Genomic DNA, 24,875 nt, shown 5'->3' with positions numbered 1-24,875 from the left:
TTGTGACAGTTGCTTTATTGCAGTGGTCTGGAACCAAACCTACAGGTATGTCTATATGTATATGCCTATATTTAAGACTTTATCAGATATATATAATCTGTTTAAGATACTCACACAAAAAGTTACATATTGATCAGCTAATGAAAATGTGACCAGAGGCTCACAGGAACATAAACCAGTACTACCACTAGGACCAATGGCTCAGTATTTGTTAATTCAGCATTTGTGACTTTGCAGATATCTGTTGAAATACAATAAAATGTAACTGTATAGAGAGATAAAATTTATTTGTGCATAATGCATATTTTATTGTGTTACTTTGCCAAGGTTGTTTGTTACTAGTAGATTATATGTGTAGTGGTGGGAGACACATATTCCTTATTATTTAATATACATACAGGATTATATTTTCTGTAATTAAAATAATTTTACTTCTTTCTTTTATATATTGATGTATTTTATTTTTCATTTTTTTCTTGCTTGATTGCTTGACAAGAACATCCAGGGCAGTGTTGAATTGAGTAGCAAGAGTGAATATCCTTGCTTGTTTATAATATTAGAAGGAAAGCATTCTTTTAACTTTAAATATGATGTTAGCTGTAGGTTTTTCATATATATCCTTTGTAAGGCAAAGTAAGTTTCCTTCTGTTACTACTTTGTTGAGAGCTTTTGTCATAAAAGAGTTTTGAGCTTTATCAAATGGCTTTCTCCATTTATTGAGATGATTACAGTTTTTGTATTTATGTGACATATTACATTATTGATTTTCAGATGTCAATCTACCTTGCATTGTTTAATAAATCTCATTTTGATTATGGTGTATAATCATTTTTATATGCTACTGGATTCTATTTATTAATATCTTTTGAGAATGTTTTCACATGCATTAATAGGGGATATTGGTCTATGGTTTTCTTTTCTTAGACTGTCTTTGTTTGATTTTGTTATTACTGTAATACTGGCTTCATAGAATGAGTTGGGAAGTATTCTTTTCTCCTCTGTTTACTGAAATAATTTATGGAAGATTGGTAATATTTATTCTTTAAATGCTTGAAGAATTCACCAGTGAGGCCATGTAGTCTCAACTTTTCTTTTCTTTTTTCTTTTTTTTTTGAGACGGAGTTTCACTCTGTCGCCCAGGCTGGAGTGCAGTGACGTGATCTGGGCTCTCTGCAACCTCCGCCTCCTGGGTTCATGCCATTCTCCTGCCCCAGCCTCCCGGTAGCTGGGACTACAGGCATCTACCACCAGGCCTAGATTTTTTTTTGTATTTTTAGTAGAGACAGGGTTTCACTGTATTAACCAGGATGGTCCCAATCTCCTGACCTCGTGATCTGCCCGCTTCGGCCTCCCAAGGTGCTGGGATTACAGGCATGAGCCACCGCACCGGGCCTCAGCTTTTCTTTATCGGAAATTTTTAAATTTCTTCTCTTGTTATAGTTCTACTCATATTTTCTATTTGTTTTTGAATTAGTTTTGGGCTATCTCATCTAAATTATCTAATTTAATAACATAATATTGTTTATCATATTCTCTTACAATATTTTTAAAGTTTCTGTAGGGTAGGCAGTTATATCCCTTATTTCAACCCAGATTTTAATAATCTTGGCCTTCTCTTTTGTTCTTCAAAAGTCATAAAGGATTTTCAATTTTGCCAGTCTTTCCAAATACACAACTTTTGGTTTCAATGATTTTCTGTCTTTTACTTCATGGATTTATACTCATTTTTTATTATTTTCTTCCATCTGCTTGCTGTGAATCTTGCTGGCTCCTCTTTTTCTAGTCTCTTAGGATAGAAACTATCCCATTGGTTTTTAGATATTCTTTCTTTCTTTACTAATACAGGTAATTACAGGCCAATATTTATACAATTATTTATTTATTTCAAATCGTCTACTCTATAGAGGAAACCTTCACCACTGCCTCACTCAGGAAGTAACAGGAGGAATGTGAGAAGCTGGGATGAAAACACTATTTTGAGGGATCTGTTTGTCTGATGCTGGTAAGAACATATTACCAGGGGAAGCTTCCTTATTTAATCCCCTTAGGGCAGGGGTCATTTGAGAGAAAGAGAATAAAAACAAACAAAACACTTAGGCAGTATGACAGCTTTAGTGGACAGTCCTAGGTGGGTTCCATGATACATAACCACTGGTGTTCATAAACAGTGTGATTCCCTCTTCTTGAGTCTGGGCAGAATTTGTGACTTCCTTCTAGCATAGACAATATTGCAAAACTGAAAGTACTTTGCAGATGCAATCAGGGTCCCGAATCAGTTGGGTTTGAGTTAATCATAAGGGAGATTATTCTGAGTGGATCTGACTTAATTAGGTCAAAGCCACTAAAAGAGGAACTGAACTCTTTTTGTTACCAAGAAATTCTCCTAGCTGGTTTGATTATTAGTAGCCCATGTGGCAGGAAACTTCAGATGTTCTCTAGGACCTTAGGGTGATCTCCATCCAACAGCCAGCAAAAAGCCAGGACCCTCAGCCTTAGAGTTACTATGAAAATAATTCTGTCAACAACTTGAGTGATCACAGAAGCAGACCCTTTAAGTCCCCAGGTGAGAATGCAGACTGGTCAACACCTTGACTATAGCCTGTGAAACCTTGAAGAGAGAACCCAGATAAGCTGTGCCCAGGCTCCCGACTCATAGAAACTGCGTGTGAATTATGAAAGTGTGTTAATTTAAGCCACTGAGTGTGTGATTATGATAATTTGCATGGTCAAACAGTCAACTAATAATAAAATTTCAGATGTAGTGAGATAGGGTTACAAATTTAGAAACCAATGTAAGTCTTATTAGACTGAAATGCTGCAAAAGCCTATTTTGCCAGAGTTTCTCTGCTTCCTTTGTGGAGGATGCAGAAGACTGAGGGAGGCCAAGGTAGGGATGGAGGGGCACAGGATCACTAATTTTTTCATGATCGTTGCTATGCGCACTTGCATTTATGGAGTCCACTCTACCTGTAGTGTCAGGGCAATTGGAAAAGCAAAAAGAGAGAAGATGAGAGAAAACCTTGACAATGGACGTGGAAAATATCATAGAAAAAGGACCTGTAATCCCAGCCCTTTGGGAGGCCGAGGCGGGTGAATCATGAGGTCAGGAGCTCATGACCAGTCTGGCCAACATGGTGAAACCCCATCTCTACTAAAAATATAAACAATTAGCTGGGCGTGGTGGCAGGCACCTGTAATCCCAGCTACTTGAGGGACTGATGCAAGAGAATCACTTGAACCTGGGAGGTGGAGGTTGCCATGAGCCAAGATTGTGCCATTGCCCTCCAGCCTGGGTGACAGAGTGAGACACTGGGAAAAAAAAAGAAAAAAGAAAAAGGACATGAACACTACATGAGGAGTAAAAGACAAGTTATTAAATCTAGAGCTGAGAATCTAACTTTTGGGAAAGGCACAGAGATAGAGACATCTAAATTAAATAAGCAGAGATAACTACCTCACAATTGTTAGGTTTCTAAATAACTAGAAAAGCCTTTTAATGTGGATTCAGCAAATAAAAGTGGAGAAAAGTCAAAATTCAGGTGAGAAGGTCACCTATATCTGAAAGATATAGCTAATAATTTTGATTATTCAGAGCATTTTTAAAAAATGACTGCAAAATTTTCTTAAAGTTTGAAATTCTTCTGTTGGTAAGGGTCTTTGACATAAAAATATACATTGAGAAGTAGAAAATTTCTGAGAGGTCCTGATGCAGTAAAGAAATTATTAAATTATAAAGCTGGTTGTAACACACACACGTGCACACACACAAACATCAGTTTAAGGATTTTCTGATAGTTTGACCCTTTGTTCAAACAAGCCTATGACAGCAGGCTGATGGACCTGGATAAAAAGCCACATCTGAGGGATTAGAGCCTCAGGGAGCAGCTGCCTGGGGAGGTTTTTGTTTAGACCTAAAGCACTGTGGGAGGAAGATCCTTACTCTGCAGACAGTAATAATTTGCAGCATCGTCAGCTTCCACAGGATTAATTGTGAGGGTGAAATCGGTCCCAGACCCACTGCCGCTGAACCTGGCTGGGACCCCAGTGTCTTTATTGGATGCTTGGTAAATCAGGAGTTTAGGAGGTTGTCCTGGTTTCTGCTGATACCAGTGAATGAAGTTTATTCCAAATAAACTGACACTCTCACTGGCTCTGCAGGTGATGGTGGCCCTCTGCCCTGGAGACACGGCCAAAGAAGCTGGAGACTGGGTCAGCACAATGTCCCCATTGCAGCCTGAAATGATAAAGACAAATAAACTATATCAGATATACTGAGACTGTCCCCAGGTAGGCCCATGCATTGGTGAAACTTGTAACCACAGTCATATGCAGCATCTTGAGTAACCAGAAAACACAAGATAACTGGGGAACTTACAACCTCCAATGAATGCCTTAAATCCAACAACCAAAAACCCAACCAAGAACAAAAAACAATGGTGGCCACATGAGTTGGCCCGATGTTTCTCTATACCCCCTCACCTGGAGACCAGAGCAGGAGGATCCACAGGAAAGGAGCCCAGGACCCCATCTCTGAGAGCTGAACTAGAGGCTGCTCCTCAGGGCCCCTGACAAGCTGCCTTTAAGGATGCTCTAAGCAGCTTGGACCGTTGCCTAATGACCCAACATGCAAATCAGCTCAGAAAAGTTTGGGTTGGTGCTCAAAGGGGACACCTGCTCTTATTTCACCCAGTGGGAGTTGGGGCTAACAAAACATTTCCTAGGGTAGCTCAAGCATGTCCCAAGGGATTTTGTGACTTTTTCTATTGGATCTTTGCCTGCCAGTCTACTTGAGATACCATGTGGAGGAGTGTACTGGGGCTGCCCTGCCATTTGGATATGTTATTTCAGAAATACTTTTGATTATTCAAAATTAAAATTTTCGATCATTATCAATAATCATGCGTTTTAAATTGTTATCATTGTGAGACAGAGAAAGCAAGTTGGGTGGCTTTTATGAAACTGGTTCATATGGGAAGGGGAAGTTTGTTCCACTGAGTGAGTGGTATTTAAAACAAGTCTATAAATGTTATCATGATCTGGAAAGGATGAGAGGAGTGAGTATGAAACCTTGATGAAGACTGGAAAACTAAACTAATCAAGGAACTTGCCTCAGTGTGGACAAGGCAGGGTCTCTCCATCTGCTTAGTCCTGAAACCAATGCTCTATCCACCAGAGTCCCTCAGGGGCAGAAGAGTCATTGTAGTGGATCCTATTCAGAGTGGAGAATAACCATCCCCCAATTCCTGCTGGTTCCATCTGCCTTGCCACTGGAAACTGAGAGCTAAGGAACTCCATCTCCTCCTACAGCAAGAGAGGGTGTCCACACCAGTCAGCTGGCACTCTCACCCCCCAATAGGTGAAGGTTTTCCCCCACCAAAACCAGTCTAAAATGTCTGGAAGAGGGGACTGCATCTTCAAAAGTGCGGACACCAACAAAAGGCTACAAGGAACTTGAAAAGCCAGGGAGCATGATGCCAATCATCACTTCTCCATGAGCTCCACTCCAGGATTCTATTCTGTTACTTGTGATGGAGTTCAGGGCCAGAGAGGTCCCTCTACACTGCTTCCAGCTGTGCACTTGAGTCCCTGATTACTCAGTTCTATTTTTCATTGATATTAACATGCATATTAGCTCTACTTAACTAAAAGTTTTCTTTTATCACTCTGAGGATTGTTTTTATGTTTTTAAAATTTTATTTTATTTAGACTAAAATAAATTAGTGGTTTCCCAAAGGATCTAGGTAGAATTACAATAATGGTTTTTCTACACCTTAAATCTACATTTTTATAAACAGTTGAAAATGAACACCTGAGAATTCCAGCTACACCTTAGGGCAACGGAGATGAAGAGTGGGAACTTAGATTAGTGTGGTGAGTTTGAGTGGAAAATTCTGTAACCCTCTTGTTTTTCCTAAATAATTAAATTAGGCTTACCTAGCTTTATTCCCCTAGAAGAAAGTAGGAATAATGGAATTTGAGTATTCCTTGAAGAAACAAAGAACATTTTCAAGAAATTTAAGAAGTTTTCATACTTCAACCTTTCAGATGTCTAGTAGATATCTCTGGAAAACAGGGCAAACATCAATTTGTGGATTGAAAAGAAAGACAAAATATTTCAGAGGAGCCGGTATGCCATGAGGAAAGTCCTGAAAAAATTCACCTGAACTCTTGGCACTTTTGTGCCATGATTAGGGTTGGGACAATCCCTGATCCTTTCCCCCTCCTACAACTCTAGGTGGAGGAGGACAGAAGCAGAGGTAGGAAGTAAAAGGCAAATGATTGGGGTGAAATTTGCATTTTTTTTTTTTTTAGGCCGCCAAGAAGACTGATCATTAAGAAGCCTGTAGAAAATAGAGACAAACTTGACCACTTTAAATTGTCCACTGTCCTGTCCTCTGTCTTCTACTCTTTCTCCAGCAACCAAGCGATAAAAAAGACCTACTAAACACAACCTGCAAGGACACAGTCCTCAGACTCAGTTCTGAGGTGGAGGTAGGTAAGGTAATGATAAAATGCACCCACATGTGTTTGGAGCAATCAAGAAATATTGAACTATACCATATTTTGGCAAATAGAAGACTTGGATAAAGCAACCCCATCAAGGATAAGTAATTTGAAGTGAATTAATACTGAAAAATTACAAATACACCATGGGAGAGAGCTATATGACTGACAAAAATACATAGCAAGTAAATAATAAATTAGATAACTCCTCTGAAAATGATGTACTCTTGTAAAACAAAAGTATTTTCTGCAGCAAATGATTGTAAAATTAGAAGACACACTAAAAAAAAGCACTTAAATTTATTTTCAAGGATGAGATAATTAGCAAGAAAATAATAGGTAAAATAAATGTGTCTGGCTACAGGTACAGGATTTAAAAAGTAAAGCAGAACTAGTAATTATAACATAGAAAAAATATAATCAGGCAAAGAAATAAATGGAGTCAAAGACACATAAGGTAAGCTTAGTAAAGGAATAGAGTTCAGAATAAAAGGCAAAAAAATCAATTACAGATAATTATAGAAAGGACAGAAAACAGGCACCCAATATACATGGATAGTTGATGTGTTTTAATTATAGAATTTAATAAAATAACATATGAAATAAAATGTAAAAACATAATGACCAGAATGTCAATATGTTTAAGTGAAGATATGTTAAAACACCCCACCATAACATATATATGAATTACATATTTATTAAATACATAAATATTAAAAGATAAATCTATAAAAATTATATAACAAAGAATTTATATGAATATATATCTGACTTGGTATTTAAAGAGACTATTTGTAAGCCAGAAGAAAAAGGAATTCTAAAAGAAACAAAAAATAAATATATAAAGAAAGCAACAGAAACCTAATATAAAGTTTCTAAGTAGAAGTTTCAAATCAATGTCAAACACAAAATTATACACTGAAGAAAATCAATACATATAAAAATAAAAATAAACTATAACAAAGACATCTCACAAAATGATAAAGAAAGCAAATTTAAATAAGAAAAATAATCCATAAAATGAAAAATTAATAAATTACACCTCACCTAAATCGAAGTTTTTGATCTGAAAAGAAATCTCTCTTAAAGGGTTGTAATAAATTGAAAGTGGACTTAAGCAATTTAGCAAATGAACTCTTGAGCAATTATCTCAGAGAAATAAAACATTATTATGCAGAAACTTGTACACAAATGTTCACAGAAGCTTTATTTATAGTAACTAAATCAAGGAAATTACCCAAATGTCTTTCAGTAAGTAAACAGTTAAATAAACTGGGGTAATCATATCATAGAATACATTCAGAAATAAAAAGCAATAAACTATTGCTATACCCAACTTTGATGAGCCTCAAGGGTATTATACTCAGCGAAATAAGCCAATCTCGAATGGTACTTATGGTATGATGTCTTCTACGTGCTGTTTGCCAAGGGTTAAGGATGGGGTAGAGAAGGTGAGGGTGGCTGTAAAAGGGTAACACCAGGAGTCTTGTGGTGATGATTTAGCTGAGTTTCTTGATTACAGTGGTGGTTATAGAAGGCCACATACATGATTCATTCACATCGAGCTACACACACATAAACACAATCACATAAACAAACAAAAATTGTGTGCATGTGTAACTTGTGAAAACTGAATAAGTTCTATGGATGACACCAATGTTAATTTCCTGTCTTTGGTATTGTACTATACTTTGAAAGAAGTCAACATTGGAGAAAATTGAATGAAGATGCATGAGACTTCTGTATATTTCTTTGCAACTTCCCGTGAACCTATAACTATGTAAAAACAAAAAGTAAAAAAAAACATAAGCTTTATTACTTGAAAACCTTGGAAAAAAATTAATTGCCCTTTTCCATGAAATAATTGGCAAAAAAACTTAAAGCCTTATGCCTCCCTCTGCTGGTGGGAATGGAGGGGGATGGAAAAGCCATTACTTTGGTGGCTGCAATGTGGATTTCTACAGACTTTCCTAAGTAATCTCTGCTCACTATTGGAGTGAAATTTAGAATATGTATACTTGTTGGCCCAAACTTACTACTAAGAAAATTGCGTATAGAAATAAAAACTCCGTGTTGTCTAAGGAAACATCTGAATGCCTATCAGTAAGAGATGGCTAGATAAATTGTGCTATTTTCATATTATGAAAAATCATGCAACTTTTGAAAGGGTTAATTTCATGCAATTTACCTGTTTATTATACAATATCAAGTGTACAAGCAGAAATGCAAAATGTGTTTTTATAACACATAATCCAAGGTTTGAGAACCTACAAGGAAAACCACAGAACTATAGCATACACAGGATAGTAATTTTTTTCATATATTAAATACGATTCACGTTTCTTGGGGTGACTATAGCTTTCTCACTAATAGAAGCACATTAAGTTGATTAAACCAAAAATCATGACACAATTATATAGGGAGGAAGTCAGAGCACTCTGTTCTTAAGCTCAGCTCTAGGGAGAAACTATTTACCCAGCCTAATGTGCTACATACAGTTTTATTATTGTCTAACTGACTGGGGAAAGAGAAATTCTCAACTCCATCCAGGTCTAGCATCCTGTCCCACCTACATGGGTGGAGAAAGAAGCAAAGAGACACTTGTGATGTTAACAGTCCACAGACATAAGCTCACTAAAGCACTGAACCCTAAGCATAGGAGTATAGAATGCTTCTCTTCCCCTACACCTTACCCCCATATTATTAAAGGCCTATTTCTAGCACTTCCCTTCACCCAATGTATTTTATCTGGCTATCAAGTAAAAATTATAAGGCATAATAAAAGGCAAAAAGACACGGTTTGAAGAGATCAAGCAAGCATCGAAACCAGACATGGCAGGGATGTTGTAATTTTTAAAAGAGGAGAAATGTAAACTGAAAGATGAAGATCCCAAGAAAAAGCAAAAAAAGAAAAAAAATACTAGAGATTAAAAAACAAAACAAAACAGAACACTGTAACAGAAAGGACAGGGTATGGCTGAGAAAAAAAGAGTCTGATTTTGAGTGTATATTGACAGAAATCTCCAAAACTGAAAAGAAAAGAGAACAAAGACTGAAAACCAAAGGCCCAAGAACTGTGGGACAGATACAAAAGGCGTTACATTGTTTAACCCTTTTTCTCTTTAGAAAAAAAAAAGTCCAGTTTTCTGCCGGCATTCATGTGATTTTACATAAACACACTCTTTGAGGATGAAGCAAATCTGACTGATTTTCAATCTGAAGTAAAATATAAAATCTATTCTTGGAATTATTTCTAAACAGAACTTGTCTCTAATCCTAATGTAACAGAAATGTATATGATAATCAGTATTTAATAATTTTTTGTGTGATAAATTTCAAAGCAAGAACAACATAAAGTGGAATATCACATTCCACACAAAAATATCACATTTCTCTTCAGGTTGTCTCGCTAGGCTTGTCTTTGTACAAGCAGCAAACTTTGCAGCGACCTGTTGGATTTCGTTTGCCTGATGTTGGTGGTATGCTCTTGGGGAAAGGTATTCCATACAGGTGAAGAGGTATGACATCATCAGAGCAAGGGTGACCTGGAAGACTTTGCTGTCCTGGCTTGTGATGCTTTAACAGCATTTTTTCAATCCATGTCAGTCTGAAGTTTACATGGCTAATCGTGTGCTCAGGATTATCCTTCTTGAACAGGATGTGGAGGTTCAGTCAGCACTGTAATGTTTAGAAGGTAGTGAAATACTTCCTTAGACCAAATCTTGTGCTTTCTGAAGAAGTGAGCATCAAATCAGCTGAGTCCACTGCTCCCATCTTCTCATTAGGGTCCACAATGACATATGGCTTCTTAGTTTTCTTTCCATTTCTGTTGTCTGCTTCAATCACAGTATCGTTGTGGAATGTTGGTCACATTCTCACTTTCTTCTTGAGGTAAACACCGTAGTTGCAAGTGCTGCCAGCAAGTACTCTTGGGCAAAAGGCAAATAGGTTAACGAACACGAAGAAAAAGGAGGAGGACGGGGTGGAGGGGTGATAAAGGAAACAGTATTGACTGAAAATATTTCTAAATTAATGTCAGACATCGAACCACAGATCCAGGAAGATCAGGAAACACCAAGCAGTATAAATGCCAAAATAAGCAAACAAGCAAAACAAACAAAGAAACAAAAACAAAAACAAAAAACACTTGAGCATATAATTTTTAAACTATAGGAAGTCAAAAACAAAGAAAAAGTATTGAAAAGAGAGAGAGAAAGAGCATGAACATAAGAGAAACAAACCTTTTGTATAGAGGAGCAAATGTAAATATTGTATCCAACTTCTGCGAAACAGGAAGGATTCTTCACTTCATGCAAGCAAGAGGAGAGGAGAGTGACGTGTTTTGTGCTGAGAGCAGAAAACCACCAACCTAGGATTCTGTTTTCTATGAAATCATCCTTCAAAAGGAAATGATAAATGATGGCTTTCTCAGACAAACAAAAATTTGGAAAATTTGTTGCCAGTAAACATGCTTTGTAAAAACAGAAAAATAAAAGTTCTTTTGAGAGAAGGAATATAGTTTGGTCAGAAATTTGAATTTGCATAAAAGAAGAGCATCAAGAAGAAATAAGTGAAGGAAAAATTAAGGAACATATTTTTCTTATTCTTAACTGATATAAATTTTTTCAAAATAATAGTAATGTGATTATTATGCATGCTGATGTATACATTTACATATATAAATACATATACACATATATGCATACTTATTTATACTTACATATAAGTGAAATGAATGACAATAATGCAACAAATGGAAAAAATTAGGAATAGTTTGTTATTATCAGGTACTCACATGACCTATGAAATGTTATAGGAGTATTTGAAAGTAGGCTTGGATTAGTTGTAAATGTATCTTGAAAACTTCAGAACAACACTAAAAGTGGTTAAAAAATCTAATGTGCTAATAAAGGAGAGAAAATAGAAATGTATAAGATGCTAAATTAAAACCATAAAAAGGCAGAAACAAGTAGAAGATAAAAATAGAAAAAAAAAACCCAAGGACAATAAATAGAAAACAGTGAAAATATGGTAGACATTAATCCAAGGCACCAATAATTAGTTGGAGCATAAAGTGTCTAAATGTACAAGTTAAAAGATATATTATTAGAGTATAACAAAAAGTAAGATTCAACTCTATGGTGTCTATAATAAATCTAATTATAACATCAAGGTACATATAGATTGAAAAGTACATGATGGAGAAAGATATACCATGCTAATATTAATCAAAAGAAACCACAAGTACTATATTAATTTCAGAAAAGAAGATCTCAAAGCAAGGAAAGTTATCATGGACAGAAAGAGCATTACAAATGAAAAAGGGGCAAATTCTTCAAGAAGACAAAGCAATGCTTAACATATGTGAGCTTAACAACAGACTGTCAAAATAAATGAGGCAAAAACTGATAGAACTACAAGAAGATACAGCTGAGTCCACGATTATAGTTAAAGGCTTCAACACTTCACTATCATAAATAGATAGATCCAGCGGGCAGAAAACCCATAAAAACAGTCAAACTCAACAACACTATCAATGAACTCTGTATAATTGCCATTTGCACACTATTTTGTCCAAACACGTATTTTTTCAAGATCACATGGAATATTCTCTGTGATAGACTTAATTCTGGGTCATAAAACACACAGTAACATATTTAAAAAAATAGAAATCACTCAGTGCCTTCTCTCAAACCACAATGGGATTAAAATATAAATCAATACCAAAATGCAGACAATACCCAAATATGTGGAGATTAAACAGCACACTTCCAAATAACAAAAGAGTCAAAGAAGAAATTTCAGGAGAATTTTAGAAGATTTTGATCTAAATGGAAATAAAAACATGACTCATCAATATTTGTGGAATATAGCAAAAGGAAGTGCTGAGAGGGAAATTCATATAATCAAATGTATAAATTAGAAAGAAGAAAAATCTAAAATCAGTCATCTAAGTTTTCGCTGTATGAAATTAGAAAAAGAAGATCAAATTAAATCTAAATTAGGCAGAAGAAAGGAAATAAATATTAGAGCAGATATAAAAAAATTGAAAACAGGAAGTCAACAGAAAAAAAAATTGAAAACTAATACTATGAAAATACAAATAATATTGGTAAGTCTCAAGCCAAGCTAAGGAAACACAGAAAGCACACACATTACTAATAGCAGAACTGAAAGAGGGGACATCACTACAGATCCCATGAAGCTTAAAAGGATGTTATAGGAATATTATAAACAATGCTATGAACCAAACTTGATAACTTTGATGAAATGGACAAAGTCCTTGAAAGAAGGAATCTACCAAAACTAACTAAAAGAAACAGACAGCATAAACTGGCCTACAAATATTTTATATATTTAATAAATTGAATAAATAACTAACAACCGTTTTAAAAAATAAAGCACCAGATTCAGATGGATTCAATGGTGAATTCTACCAAATGTTTGAGGAAGAAATTCTTCAAATTCTCAATCTATTTCACAAGATAGAAACAAAGGGCATACTTCCTAAGTCATTCTGTGAGGGAAATACTAGTCTACTAACAGAACCAGGCAAAGACATTACAAGAAAATAGAACTACAATTATTTCTCATGAAAATAGATGCAAAAATCCTCCACAAAGTATTAGCAAATTGACTACAACAATGTACAAAAAATTGTACAATATGTATGTATAATTGTACATACTGTACAATATAGTATGCCAAGTTGGATTTATGCTAGGTATGAAAGGCTGATTCAGTAGTTAAAAATTAATTGATTTAATTCAGTGTCAATTCTTGTGCATCCAGCACAATTGAGCATCCAGAGAATGGAATATTATTCATTGCCTAAAATAAACAAGCTATCAAACCATGAAAAAACACGGAGGAAATTTAAATGCATATTACTAAGTGAAAAAGTCAATCTGAAAAGACTGCATATTATATTATTTTAACTGTATGATATTCTGTAAACGACAAAACCATAGAGACAGTTAAAGGATCAGTGGTAGTTAGGGATTTGGAGGGTGGGGGATGAATGGGGGAGATGAACAATTTTTAGGGCAGTGAAACTGCTATGTCTGATACTACAAAGATGGATATTTCCTATTAGACATTTTTAAAAACCTGTAACATGTATAACATCATAAGTGAACCCTAATTTAAACTAAGAAACCCTAATCTAAACTCTGGGTGATAATGTTGTATCAATGTAGGTTCACTATGGTGGGGGATGTTGATAACTGGGGAGGTTTTGCCCATGTCAGAGAAAGATAGGAGAATCCGCACCTTCCAAAACTACTCTAAAAATGAGCTCTTTAAAAACATAGCTTCTTAAAAAATAATTAGTTATTTCCACTATCTAATATAGCAACTTGAATTGTGGGAAAATGAGTAACAGTGAGAGATTTGTCATGTTTTCTTTGATCATAAATCAATTATTAAAAATATTATGCTTACAAAATAATCTTTTTTGAATTTCAGAGTATTGCTATTACCAGTAAAAAGTAATGATAAATCTTTAAAAAGTCTGCCTTGTAATTGGTTATTTTATCTCAAAATCTGTTGCCCTTAAGTATTCAGAACATGTAAAATTTTGTAAGAATTCTTTCATCAGAAAAAGCCTTTGAAATTTTCTCATACTGTCAGTAGACTAGGAGTATAATATTCTGAATTCTAAACGGGAATCTCCCCCTTCTGTATATTAATACACCATGCCAAAACGTTGACAACAGCAGCTAAAGTGGATCACTCCACACTGGACAAAGATAAGAATTGATAAAATTTGTAAGAACAGCCTATGTTTAGATCCAGGTGGGAAGCAGGTCACTGTGGGTCTCCAGTCTTGGCCACATTCAACTACATGAGGACAGACTTATATAGATCTGTTTTCTTGTAGTTCAACTTTCTTGTCAAATTCTGTTAGGGGGTTCATAAGCCACCATTTCCACTTTCTCATGAAGATATTGTCTCATTATTATCTCACTGTGACTAAGAGTGACCACCAAACAATTCGTTCACCTATTATATCCTACTTTAATGTTTTTGATTGTTGTTTATTGGAAATAAAACAAAGTAGTTAAAACACAATTTTAGTTGATTTCATGTAATATATATAATTACATATATATATATATGTATATCATGTGCTTTTACACTTACTTGCAGGAAAATGGAGAATATGAACTTAGAATTCTCAAATTCAATGTTTTTTCTTCCAGTTTAAATAATTTCAAGAATCTATAAAATACTTACATAAACTTTAAATAAATAAATTTTAAGAGCTTCAGAAAAAATCAAAGACCAAATTAAATCCCTTACACTAATTTCTGAAATCAACCAAAATTGTGTTTTAACCACTTTGTTTTATTTCCGATGAACAACAATCAAAAACATTAGATAAAGTAAGATGCAATAGGCAAATGAAGTGTTTGGTGGTCACTCTTAGTTATAATGAGATCATAATGAGAAAATATCTTCATCAGAAAGTGGAAATGGTGACTTTCTGCCTTAAGGGAGCAGGGGACTCCGGGTTGTAAACTTCCCCTCTGTCTTGATCTTTCTTGTGCGGGAGCCGCGGGTAGCCCACTGTTTCAGTGGTCTTTGAGTAGCAACAGTCCTCATCTTTCCGTAATTCTAGAAATGTTCCTACTGGTTCTTCTATAACACTTTTTATGCCAAATAGAAAAATAAGGATCAGTAATAAAATAAAGAGAAATAAAATAGAATAAAATAAAATGACTTATGAACTCCTGGAAGTAGTTATGGGATAAAATTATAAAGTTTAACAAAAAACTAGAGCCTACAACAACTTACTAAAAACTAATTTAGTCAAATTTTACTCTTATTTTATACTCTTGCTCTCACAAATTAGGAATTTTCTCAACCCAAAGAATGATTGCCTTTCTTATATTCTGGAATCCTGAGAGCCATAGGTGAAATTTGAAACTATGAGAATTTATACTAACCAGAATATCCTAGGAAATCTGTTATACAAAAATTAACTATTTAGAGTAAAATAGAAGGAAAAACTTGTTGATTCCATGGAAATAGTTAACTGACTATTTGCTGGTCAATAAAGCTAATCCTAAGTATGCCCCTACATAACAGTGACATCGTTGTTTCTGGATTAATGCTAAGTTTTCAAGATTAGTTAAAAGCAATTTGCCTTGGATTCAGACTCATAGTATTGGTCATAACTGTAATTCAACTACCACCAGAAATTGTAGAAGACAACAACAAAAAAGAAGAGATAATGAGAAATAGGTTATGAAATGTACCCCAATGTTAACATTTGTGAAGGAGAGGGGGTGTTTTATGAATATCCATTTTCATAGCACTGATATCTTCAATTTGATAAGCAAATGCAAATCTTTAAACCAGAACTTGGAACAGGGTAAATATGGCTCTCATGAATTTGACCTGACTTCACCCTGGGGTTGTATTGACATAAGGACTAGACGGAGGTACACACAGCAGAAGTAATGAAAAATTATAATGCCAAATTTTAGATCCTCCGAACTAAAGCAGCTCAGATACTGTATAAAGATTTTTTTTAAAGTTATGTGAAAATGCCCTTGAACTGTTTCTGGGCTGCCTAGTAACATTCTGGCTGTGGTTGGATGGCTGATTACCCCAGCTGGAGGTATCAGTACTGTACAGCTGAAATTTGTGGGCACTCCCCTCTGCAGTTGTCACCAAATGGCTTATACTTTTATTTTCAAAATCCACTTGTGATTCTAAGAACTCTCCTTTTCTCTCACAAAAGGCAGTTGAGGCAAATCAAAGACTTTTGGGATAAAATGTTATATCCGCTATGAAATGACAAAGTCTATTTAGATATTTGCAAACTAAACATTTTCACCAATTGCTGTGAGCCATACTCTCGCTGAGTATAGCTTGTGTAGAGTGAAATCACAGGCATGTAAGTGGCGGTTTGGTATAACTGGTAATGGAGAGGTAGGAAGTTAAAGAGTGGGAAAATACCAATTTCTGAGTATTACCAAATATTATCGTGTTAAAAATATAAAAAAACCTGCTAATCCTAACATATACCCAACCTTTGTAGCCATGAGTATGCCTCAATTTTCTTGCTGTTAGGCTGACTAAATCTCATTGACAAATGCAGGAAACTCAGGGAGGATCAGAATGCACTTTCAAGGTAGCTCTCTCTTCTGTCATGTCTAGTTGCTCAGGGATCACTTTGATCACCTTCATTCTTCTGCTTGAGCCATGTGAAATAAGGCTGTTACAGTGTTGGGGCCAGAACCTTCTGGATCTTTCTGCAAATTATTCCCTCCAGTCATCTAACATCTACCTGTGAAGCCAACTCAGAATCTGCCATGCAGGCTTCCCATGCAAACACCTGTGGACAGCTGAGCCATCCCAAATAGGAAGGTTTGTATTTGGAGCTGTACCACTGTGTGAGGACCTTGAAGACTCTGTTCACAGCAGTAAATTCGACATCCTCAGCCTCCACCTTGCTGAATTTAGGTGTGAAACCTGTCCCTGACCTGCTGCCACTGAACCTGCTTGGGACTCCATAGAATTTGTGAGAAATTGTGTAGATAAGAAGCTGTGGAGACTGGCCTGGCTTCTGCAGGTACCAATCCAAATAGGTGTTTTCATCACTATGCAGGAAGCTCTGACTAGACCTGCAGGAGATGGAGGCCAGCTGTCCAGGAGGGACAGGCAGGGAGAGTGGATTCTGGACCATCACAATATCCCCACTGGATCCTAAAATAATAACAGTGAGAAGTACATTACATACACACATTGTGAGATGTTTTTATAATTTAGTCTTATTGTATATGTTAGGCTACTTTTTTGTGTTTGATTAGATTCATACACTACATTTATCCAGTATCTGAAAATGATCCAATAATTAAAGGCACAAAGTGGCCTCTTTCTTTTTGAAGTTCTCAACAGTGCACTATTCTTTTTCCTTGTAGCTTGTTCTTAGTTCTTACAGGTCTAAATATTAAATTCCCTTTGCTGGAGGGCAAGAAATCTGCATCTGATATGTGGACAGAACACAAATGGGAGGCAGTAGAATCCCCAGAGCTCACCCTCCAGTCCCATTCTCCTCTCTTCTGTCCTTACCAGGGACCCAGAGCATCAGCAGCCCCAGGAGCTGAGCAGGGAGCCTCATTGTGAGCAGGTGAGCTGAGGAGTCCTGATCACTCAAAGCAAGGTTAGAGATGAGCTTTTATCTCAGGTTCACAGGGGAAGGTCTTCCCTAGGGTACAACATGCAAATCCCCTGGTGAGTGCAGTAGTGAAGAAAGATCCAGCTGGGATCAAAGAGTGGGCTTCTTATGTAAGCAAAGTGACACAAAATATCTTTTGTGCTGGTGAAACCAAAATAAAATATTGGTGTTGCCTGGCTTACAAGGGTGACATTCTGAAATACTATGAATCAATGTGGAAGACAGTGTGACTGCAGCCTGTCACTCTTCACAATTCATATGCTGCTGATGCAATGGAGATTCTTATGATGAAGATGTGTGTCAATCTCTAGGTGGTGAATAAGCTTTCTTCTGGGCTCCACCCAGCTAATTCTTAGGAGGAAATAGCTCTCACTAACTCTGGTGCTCATTGATAGAATGTCTCCAAGTATCAGGATGAACTTGAAACAGTTCTAGAGTTATTTGGCTGTAGTTGCAAGACTGATTTCCTGCAGCTTGTATTTCACTGTAGTTGGTATTTCTGGGCACTTGGCTCTATAGCTGCCATTAAATGGCACTAAATGATGCTCCAGTGAATAAGCTAGCTGTAAAGTGTGCTTCATAAACAGAGTTCACGGGAAGAGGAATGCATATTTCATTCCATTGTATCTAATAAGTGTCTTTGTCTTTGAAGGCAGGAAGGACCTGGTAGGCCTTTATGGATTCTGGAGGCAAGAAATTCTGTACCTTGGAATACTGTTCTGGCTCACTGACCGACTGATACAGGAGTCAGCCAGCCTTGAGTGGGACGGGGGCCAAAAAAACGGGCTCTGCAGCAGGTTCAGCCTGTAGCAGCCGTGCCTCTCAGGCCAGTGCAGATGCAGATGAATTGGACAACACAGTAAACCATCTGGACATAATTGACACTTTGAGAACACTCCACCAGCACACCAGACTGCCTAATCTTTTCAAAACGTTTACTAAAATAGACCATATTGTTACGAGAAAAGGGGATTTTGAACCAAACTCCAAGAGAGGATTCTTGGATTTCATGCAGGAAGAAATTCAAGGAAAGTCACAAAGTGCAGTGAGAAGAGAGAGTTTATTGAAAACTACTCCATTACAGAGTAAGGCGTCCTCAGAAAGCAAGCAGAGGAGTACATCATCTTTATTTTAAGTTTTTCTTATATAGGAGTGTTGTCTATGTAAAGACTAAACTAAGCTGTGCTTACATGCGGATGAGCAGACATTATGACAAACTTTATTATTCTGTTGATTTAAGGGAAACTATTCCTGACATTCTAGTGTGTGAATACATCAAAGCATACTTATAGTTATATTCAAAGCACATACGGTTATGGGATTGGGACATCTGGACTTTCCGCTGCTGTAGGAGTGTGTCCTTGCAGGTATCCTTAGGCTGTTTCCTCAACTATGAACATCTTATGACCATGGATCATGGCTGGCAAGGAATGTGCCTTGTTAGTCTCAAGATGGAGCTGTGTTTAAAATGGCATTACTCTGGCTCTCCTAGGTTTCACTTTAATATTTTGAGCCACAAGCTATTTTGATAAAATTAAATAGATTCAAATTATGCAAAATATATTTTTGAAATCAAGAAAATTATATTTGAAATTCACAACAGAAAGTCATAAGAAAAATCCCCAAATATTTGAAAACAGACTAACAAAATACTAAAAAGAAATCTGGATCAAGAAGAGACAAAAAAATGAAATAAGAAAGTATTTTGTACTAAAATACAACATGGAATATCAAAATTTCTGGAATGTAAGAAAGCAGTCAATGCATAGCATTGAACTTACAGCACTACGTGGGTATATTAGTAAAGTATTAAATCAATCAGCTCAGGCACCTGCCATACCTGCCATACTAGTAAAAGAAAAATTAAAGTAGAAATCAGGACCTTTTATGCTTAGAAACATAGGAAAGTGATAAGCACTGTCTAGTGCTTATTTTATTTTCTAGACATCAGTCTGAAAATAAAAACACATATTAGCAACTTCACAAAAGTCTGAGAGTGGATGGGCAGAATGAGTAACTGCTCAGAGGGAATGAGAAAGCAGGGAAAGTCAAAACAGGATCAGTATGTGATATTATTATGGACTGTAGATATGTGAAACTCCATGAGCTTTGACTTGGTGTTGTGGTTTGGGTGTTTGATCCCTGCAAATCTTATGTTGAAATGTAATCCCCAGTGTTAGAGGTTGGGCCTAGTGGGAGGTGTTGGGTCACAGGGGTGCATCCCTCATGAATGGCTTAGCACAATTCCCTTGGTGATGAGTGATTCCTCAATGAGTTAGTTCACAGATGATCTGGTTGTTTAAAAGAGTCCAGGTCCTCCCCCTTCTCTCTCTCTTGCACCTGCTCTTGCCATGTGATACACCTGCTCCCGCCTCACCTTCCTCCATGATTGTAAGCTTCCTGAGGCCTCACCAGAAGCAGATGCTAGCTAGCACCACGCTTCTTGTACAGCCTACAGAACTGTGAGCCAATTAACATTTCTTTTCCTTATAAATTAGCTAGCCTAGGTATTCCTTCTTAGCAACACAAGAACAGACTGACACACTTGATCAAAAGATAATAGTCATGCAGTACAGGCAGCTTTCCATTCTTCTGGTGACTGGTGCCAGTGAGGGTCACCTGGCAAAGGCATAAAGTGCCCTGAAGGTCATCAGTGGCAGCAGGTGATGCCAGGACATGCTAGGGTCTTGGCACAGTGTGTTTAGTTTTACTGTAAAGGAATACCTGAGGCTGAGTAGTTTATAAAGAAAAGAGGTTTATTTGGCTCATGATTCTGCTGGCCGGAAGACTGAGTGTCTGATGAAAACCTCAGGCTGCTTCCACGCATGATGATAAACAAAGGGGAGCTAGTGTGTGCAAAGATCAGGCCAGACAGGAAGCAAGAGAAGGAGAGTGGAGGTGCCCAGCTCTTTTTAACAACCAGCTCCCTCAGGAACTAGTAGAATGAGAACTTCGTCTCCCTCCAGGGAGGGTATTGATATATTCATGAGGGATCTTTTCCCGTGATCAAAACACCTCCCACTGGGGCCGACCTCCAACATTGGGAATAAAATTTCAACATGAAGTCTGGGAGACACAAACATCCAAACTGTAGCAGGTCTCCTCCCAATGACATGAGTGTCCCTGCAGCCTTGAAGGGCAGTTCGTGTAGAATGCTATCTCTATTATCTTTGTGGAGTGGGGAGATAAGTAGAAAATAAGAGATAAAGGAAGTTGGGAAAGTGGAAAAATACCAATCTCTGAATATTACTAAATATTTTATGCTTAAAAATACAGCAAAAATTGCCAAACCCCAAAATGTATTCAACATGTATTGCCAAAAATCTGTGTCGATAGGCTGGCTGTTAAGTTGACTAAATTATATAGACAAACATAGGTAAAATCAGTGGGATTAGCATGGGCTTTTATTCACCTTTCCTTTCTTTTATGCTTGTTTACTCCGAGGGCACTTGGATCCCCTCATTCTTGCACTGTTTATGTAAGGGCCACTGCCACTGATGGGCATAAATAGGGGTGTCTTAGCTGTAGCTGAGGCTCCCATGGTCCAGAGTCCACACCTACACCTAGCCACCACTTATTTATGGTTATGGGAAATTATTCCCTGTTCTGCAGCATCTTCCACGGATGCAGACTCAGATAAGCTGCTAAGCTGCTTCTTGGGCAACAAGAAATAAGAGCAGCTGGGCCAGAGCAAGCAGGAAGGTTTCTGTTCGGGGTTGTATCTCTGTGGGTGGAAGTTGTGTACTTTGCGTGCAGTAATAAAATCCTACATCCTCAGCTTCCACCCTGCTGATCTTCAGTGTAAAATCTGTCTCTGACCAACTGCTGCTGAACCTGTCTGGGACCCCAGAAAACTGGTTAAAAAAACTTTATAGATCAGGAGCCGTGGAGACTGGCCTGGCTTCTGCAGGTACCAGCACAAATAGGTGTTTCCATCACTGTCCACAAGGCTCTGACTAGACCTGCAGGAGATGGAGGCCGGCTCTCCAGGGGTGACGGGCAGGGAAAGCGGAGTCTGGGTCATCACAATATCCTCACTGGATCCTGAAATTAGGAGAGCAAAATGCAAGGATATAAACAAACATTAGGAGACATTTTCATTGTTTTTCTTTTGTTATTTATTTCATAATAAGTCATTTTTAGTTTCTGTCTTATTTTGATTTCTACATTAAAATCTATCAATTTCTAAAAAACAAAAAACAAAAAACAGAGATTTGCAAAGCACAAAGAAGTCTCTAGATATCACCTACATCATAACCCCCTTTCTGTGTCAGAATCTTCACCAGAGCAGAGGCCCTTGTTCCTTCTAGAATTTTACTCACTCTCACAGATTTAAACCTCACATGGCTCATCCTGGAGGATAAGGCAAGCACACCTAACACATGGGAGATAGAGGGGCCCCCAGAGCTCACCTTCCCACCCCATTCTCCTCCCTCATCTCCTTCTCTCCTTCCCAGGGACCCAGAGCACCAGCAGCCCCAGGAGCTGAGCAGGGAGCCTCATTGTGATAAGGTGACCTGAGGAGTCCTGATCAGTCAAGGCAAGGTTAGAGCTGAGCTTTTATCTCAGACTCACAAGGGAAGGTCCTCCCTTGGGGACAATATGCAAATCCCCTGGAGAGTACAGGAGTGTAGAAAGAGCCAGCAGGTACGGGGGAGGCATGTTGTGTGAGCAAAGTGACATAAATTTATTTTCCCTTTGGAGGACACCTAATATATTAATCCATGAGAAGACTCAAGTCCAACAACCTTGACTGAGAGAAAATAATGTGTCTCTTACAGATGGAGAGGTAATAGCTCAGTTTAAGGCAACAGGAAAATGGGAAATAATTTTATGTCTCAGTAAGTGGATATGAAATTCCCGGTAGCTAGTTGTTACAATCAAAGGATTGCTAAGAAAAAATTCCCTTGAGACAATGGGTCACAATAAACAAAAGCTAATTTTATATATTTTTTTCTGAATGGTGCTTAGCAAACTTTGCGTATTGAAACCATCCTCACAGGGTTAACAGAAATTATATGGTGGATTCTAGGCAGAAATAGAGTCATAATTAAGCATTAAGCAAGTTGCACTTTGCTCCACTTCCTTGTAGCCAAATGCCACATAGCACTCGATACAGATCGTTTGTATCCCCATTGTTTCTGTGGATAGGGTTTCTGATCTAAGAATCTTAAAGCTTTTGTTTAAGAATTGATTTGCATCCCCATTGTCCCTATGGATAGAATTACTAATGTCACAATCATAAGGCTTTTTGTTTAAGAATAGCTGAGGCACTTTACAGCCTGATTTCCAGTAGAAGGGCTGAGGTGAACCAGTTCGAAGACCTCCACAGAGGAACCAACTCACCATGAAAAAGGAGTTTTTTCATTTCCATGACTCTACCCTACTCTATTTGACCCATCAACTATCCGCAAACCTTGTCCCACTCCAAACTCCTTAAATCCCTAGTTCCAAACTCCTTATGAAGGCAGATTTGAGGCTTCCTCATTTGTCTGCCCTACAATTATTAAACCCTTTCCCTGTTACAATCCCTGGTGTCTTGGTATATTGATTTGCTGTGCTTCAGGCAAACAAACCTATTACAAGTATGAGTACAACATCAATTCTTTTCATCATGTAGAACCAGGTCCTGTCATGGTTTCTGGTGTCTTGTTTGCTCTGTGTGAGAGCCTAAGACTCTCATCTGGACTGTACGTTGGGCCTCCACAGTATACAGTTCAAAAGGAAATTCTGTGAGAAGAGCAAAACCTGGATCCCCTTTTTTAATGTCCCAGGGTAATCTGTAACTATGTCTAACATTTTCCTGGTCCTCTTCTTAAAGATAGTCACTATGTAATAGGGGCTGTGTCAGAGCTGCTCATGAGTGCCCATCTACAACACTACCCTTCATTAAAGAGGGAAAGAACATGAATATTCTTCCTGTATCAGCCCGATGCAGGTCATGCTGAATTGAACACATTCTGAATAAATGGTGCCAATGCCACATTGCTTTTGTCTTACAAACAAAATTGTGGAGCAACTAAAAAATAGAGTATGCAGTCCCATTAAATCTACTGACTAATTTAAGACTAAAGTCATACTTAATTGACCAAGAAAACGAACACAAATCTAGGTAAAATTCCACACCAATCCTGATTTGAATATCTTTGGGGAAATTCTCAAGAATAAGATTTTTTAAAGAAGGTTGGAAGAGAAAATTGAGCAAAAATGATATTTACCTTCGAACTTTGATCTCCGTGTTTAGTTGTCTGATTTATTCAAGATCAACTGTGATGACGAGGTCAGTGTAGAATTGTACATGCCTCATGTTTTACTACTTAATGTATTATTTACTCTTTTACTTATTTCATTTTTTGAAGGTGTTTGTTTCTTCAAACTGATCATTTCTTATGATGCTAAGAAAGAGAGTTTTGAGTCTTGATCCTACCTTCGAAAATACCAATGCAAATAGATGTTGCTGTTACCAGGTAGGAGACTGCTGGTCCTGAAAATTCCAGTCCTCCTAATTAACCATGCTACTGAAAGGGGTCAGAAAGAAAAATAATTGAAATAAAAAACAAAAATAAATAAAAGGACACTGTTGTAAATCTTAAAGCTAGTTTTGAAAAACCATTCTAAAATGGTATTAAATTAATAATTACATTTTACTTACTTTTATAGGTTGAACTGTGTCCCCCTACAAATTGTGCTTAAGTCTTATTCCCTAGTACCTAAGGATGTAAGATTATTTGGGGAAAAAAAATCTTTGCAGATATAATTAGTTTACCAAGATAAGGTCACACTAGAGTGTGGTGAATCCTTAATCAAACATGACTGGTGGCCCTTTAAGAAGACAAGAGAAGACACAGAGGCAAGACATGAAGGAAGAAGTTAAGATGTGAAGACAGAGGCAGAGATTTGAGCTTTGGTGCCAAGAGCCAAAGAATACCTGGGGTCACCAAAAGCTAGAAGAGGCAAAGAGGGATCTTTTCCTATAGGTTCAAAAAAGACATGGCCTAGTTGACACCTTGATTTCAGACTTTCAGGCATTAGAGCTGTGAGAAAATAAATTTTTATTGTTTTTTGCCAACATGTTTGTGGTACTTTGTTAAAACAGATCTAGGAACTAATATACCACCTATCCCATATGGAAACATAGATCATGTGAAATTCAATGGTGAGAATGTTGTTGTGTTTTCTT

The 24,875-nt window shown here is 37.1% G+C and overlaps 2 pseudogenes and 1 gene segment (V, D, J or C); all 3 read right to left on the bottom strand.

Moving 5' to 3' along the window:
• Positions 1 to 3,911: 3,911 nt before the first annotated feature.
• Positions 3,912 to 4,528, bottom strand: LOC112605285. The segment is given in 2 exon segments: positions 3,912 to 4,234; positions 4,480 to 4,528. Coding segments are annotated over 2 exon segments (372 nt in total).
• Positions 4,529 to 16,817: 12,289 nt separating this feature from the next.
• Positions 16,818 to 17,638, bottom strand: LOC112605284 (annotated as a pseudogene).
• Positions 17,639 to 21,339: 3,701 nt separating this feature from the next.
• Positions 21,340 to 22,198, bottom strand: LOC112605283 (annotated as a pseudogene).
• Positions 22,199 to 24,875: the final 2,677 nt, after the last annotated feature.

This window comes from Theropithecus gelada, chromosome 13, assembly GCF_003255815.1.
Source record: "Theropithecus gelada isolate Dixy chromosome 13, Tgel_1.0, whole genome shotgun sequence".
Taxonomy (NCBI): domain Eukaryota; kingdom Metazoa; phylum Chordata; class Mammalia; order Primates; family Cercopithecidae; genus Theropithecus; species Theropithecus gelada.
The sequence above is the reverse complement of the archived record's forward strand: the minus strand, read 5'-3'. Positions and strand labels throughout refer to the sequence as shown.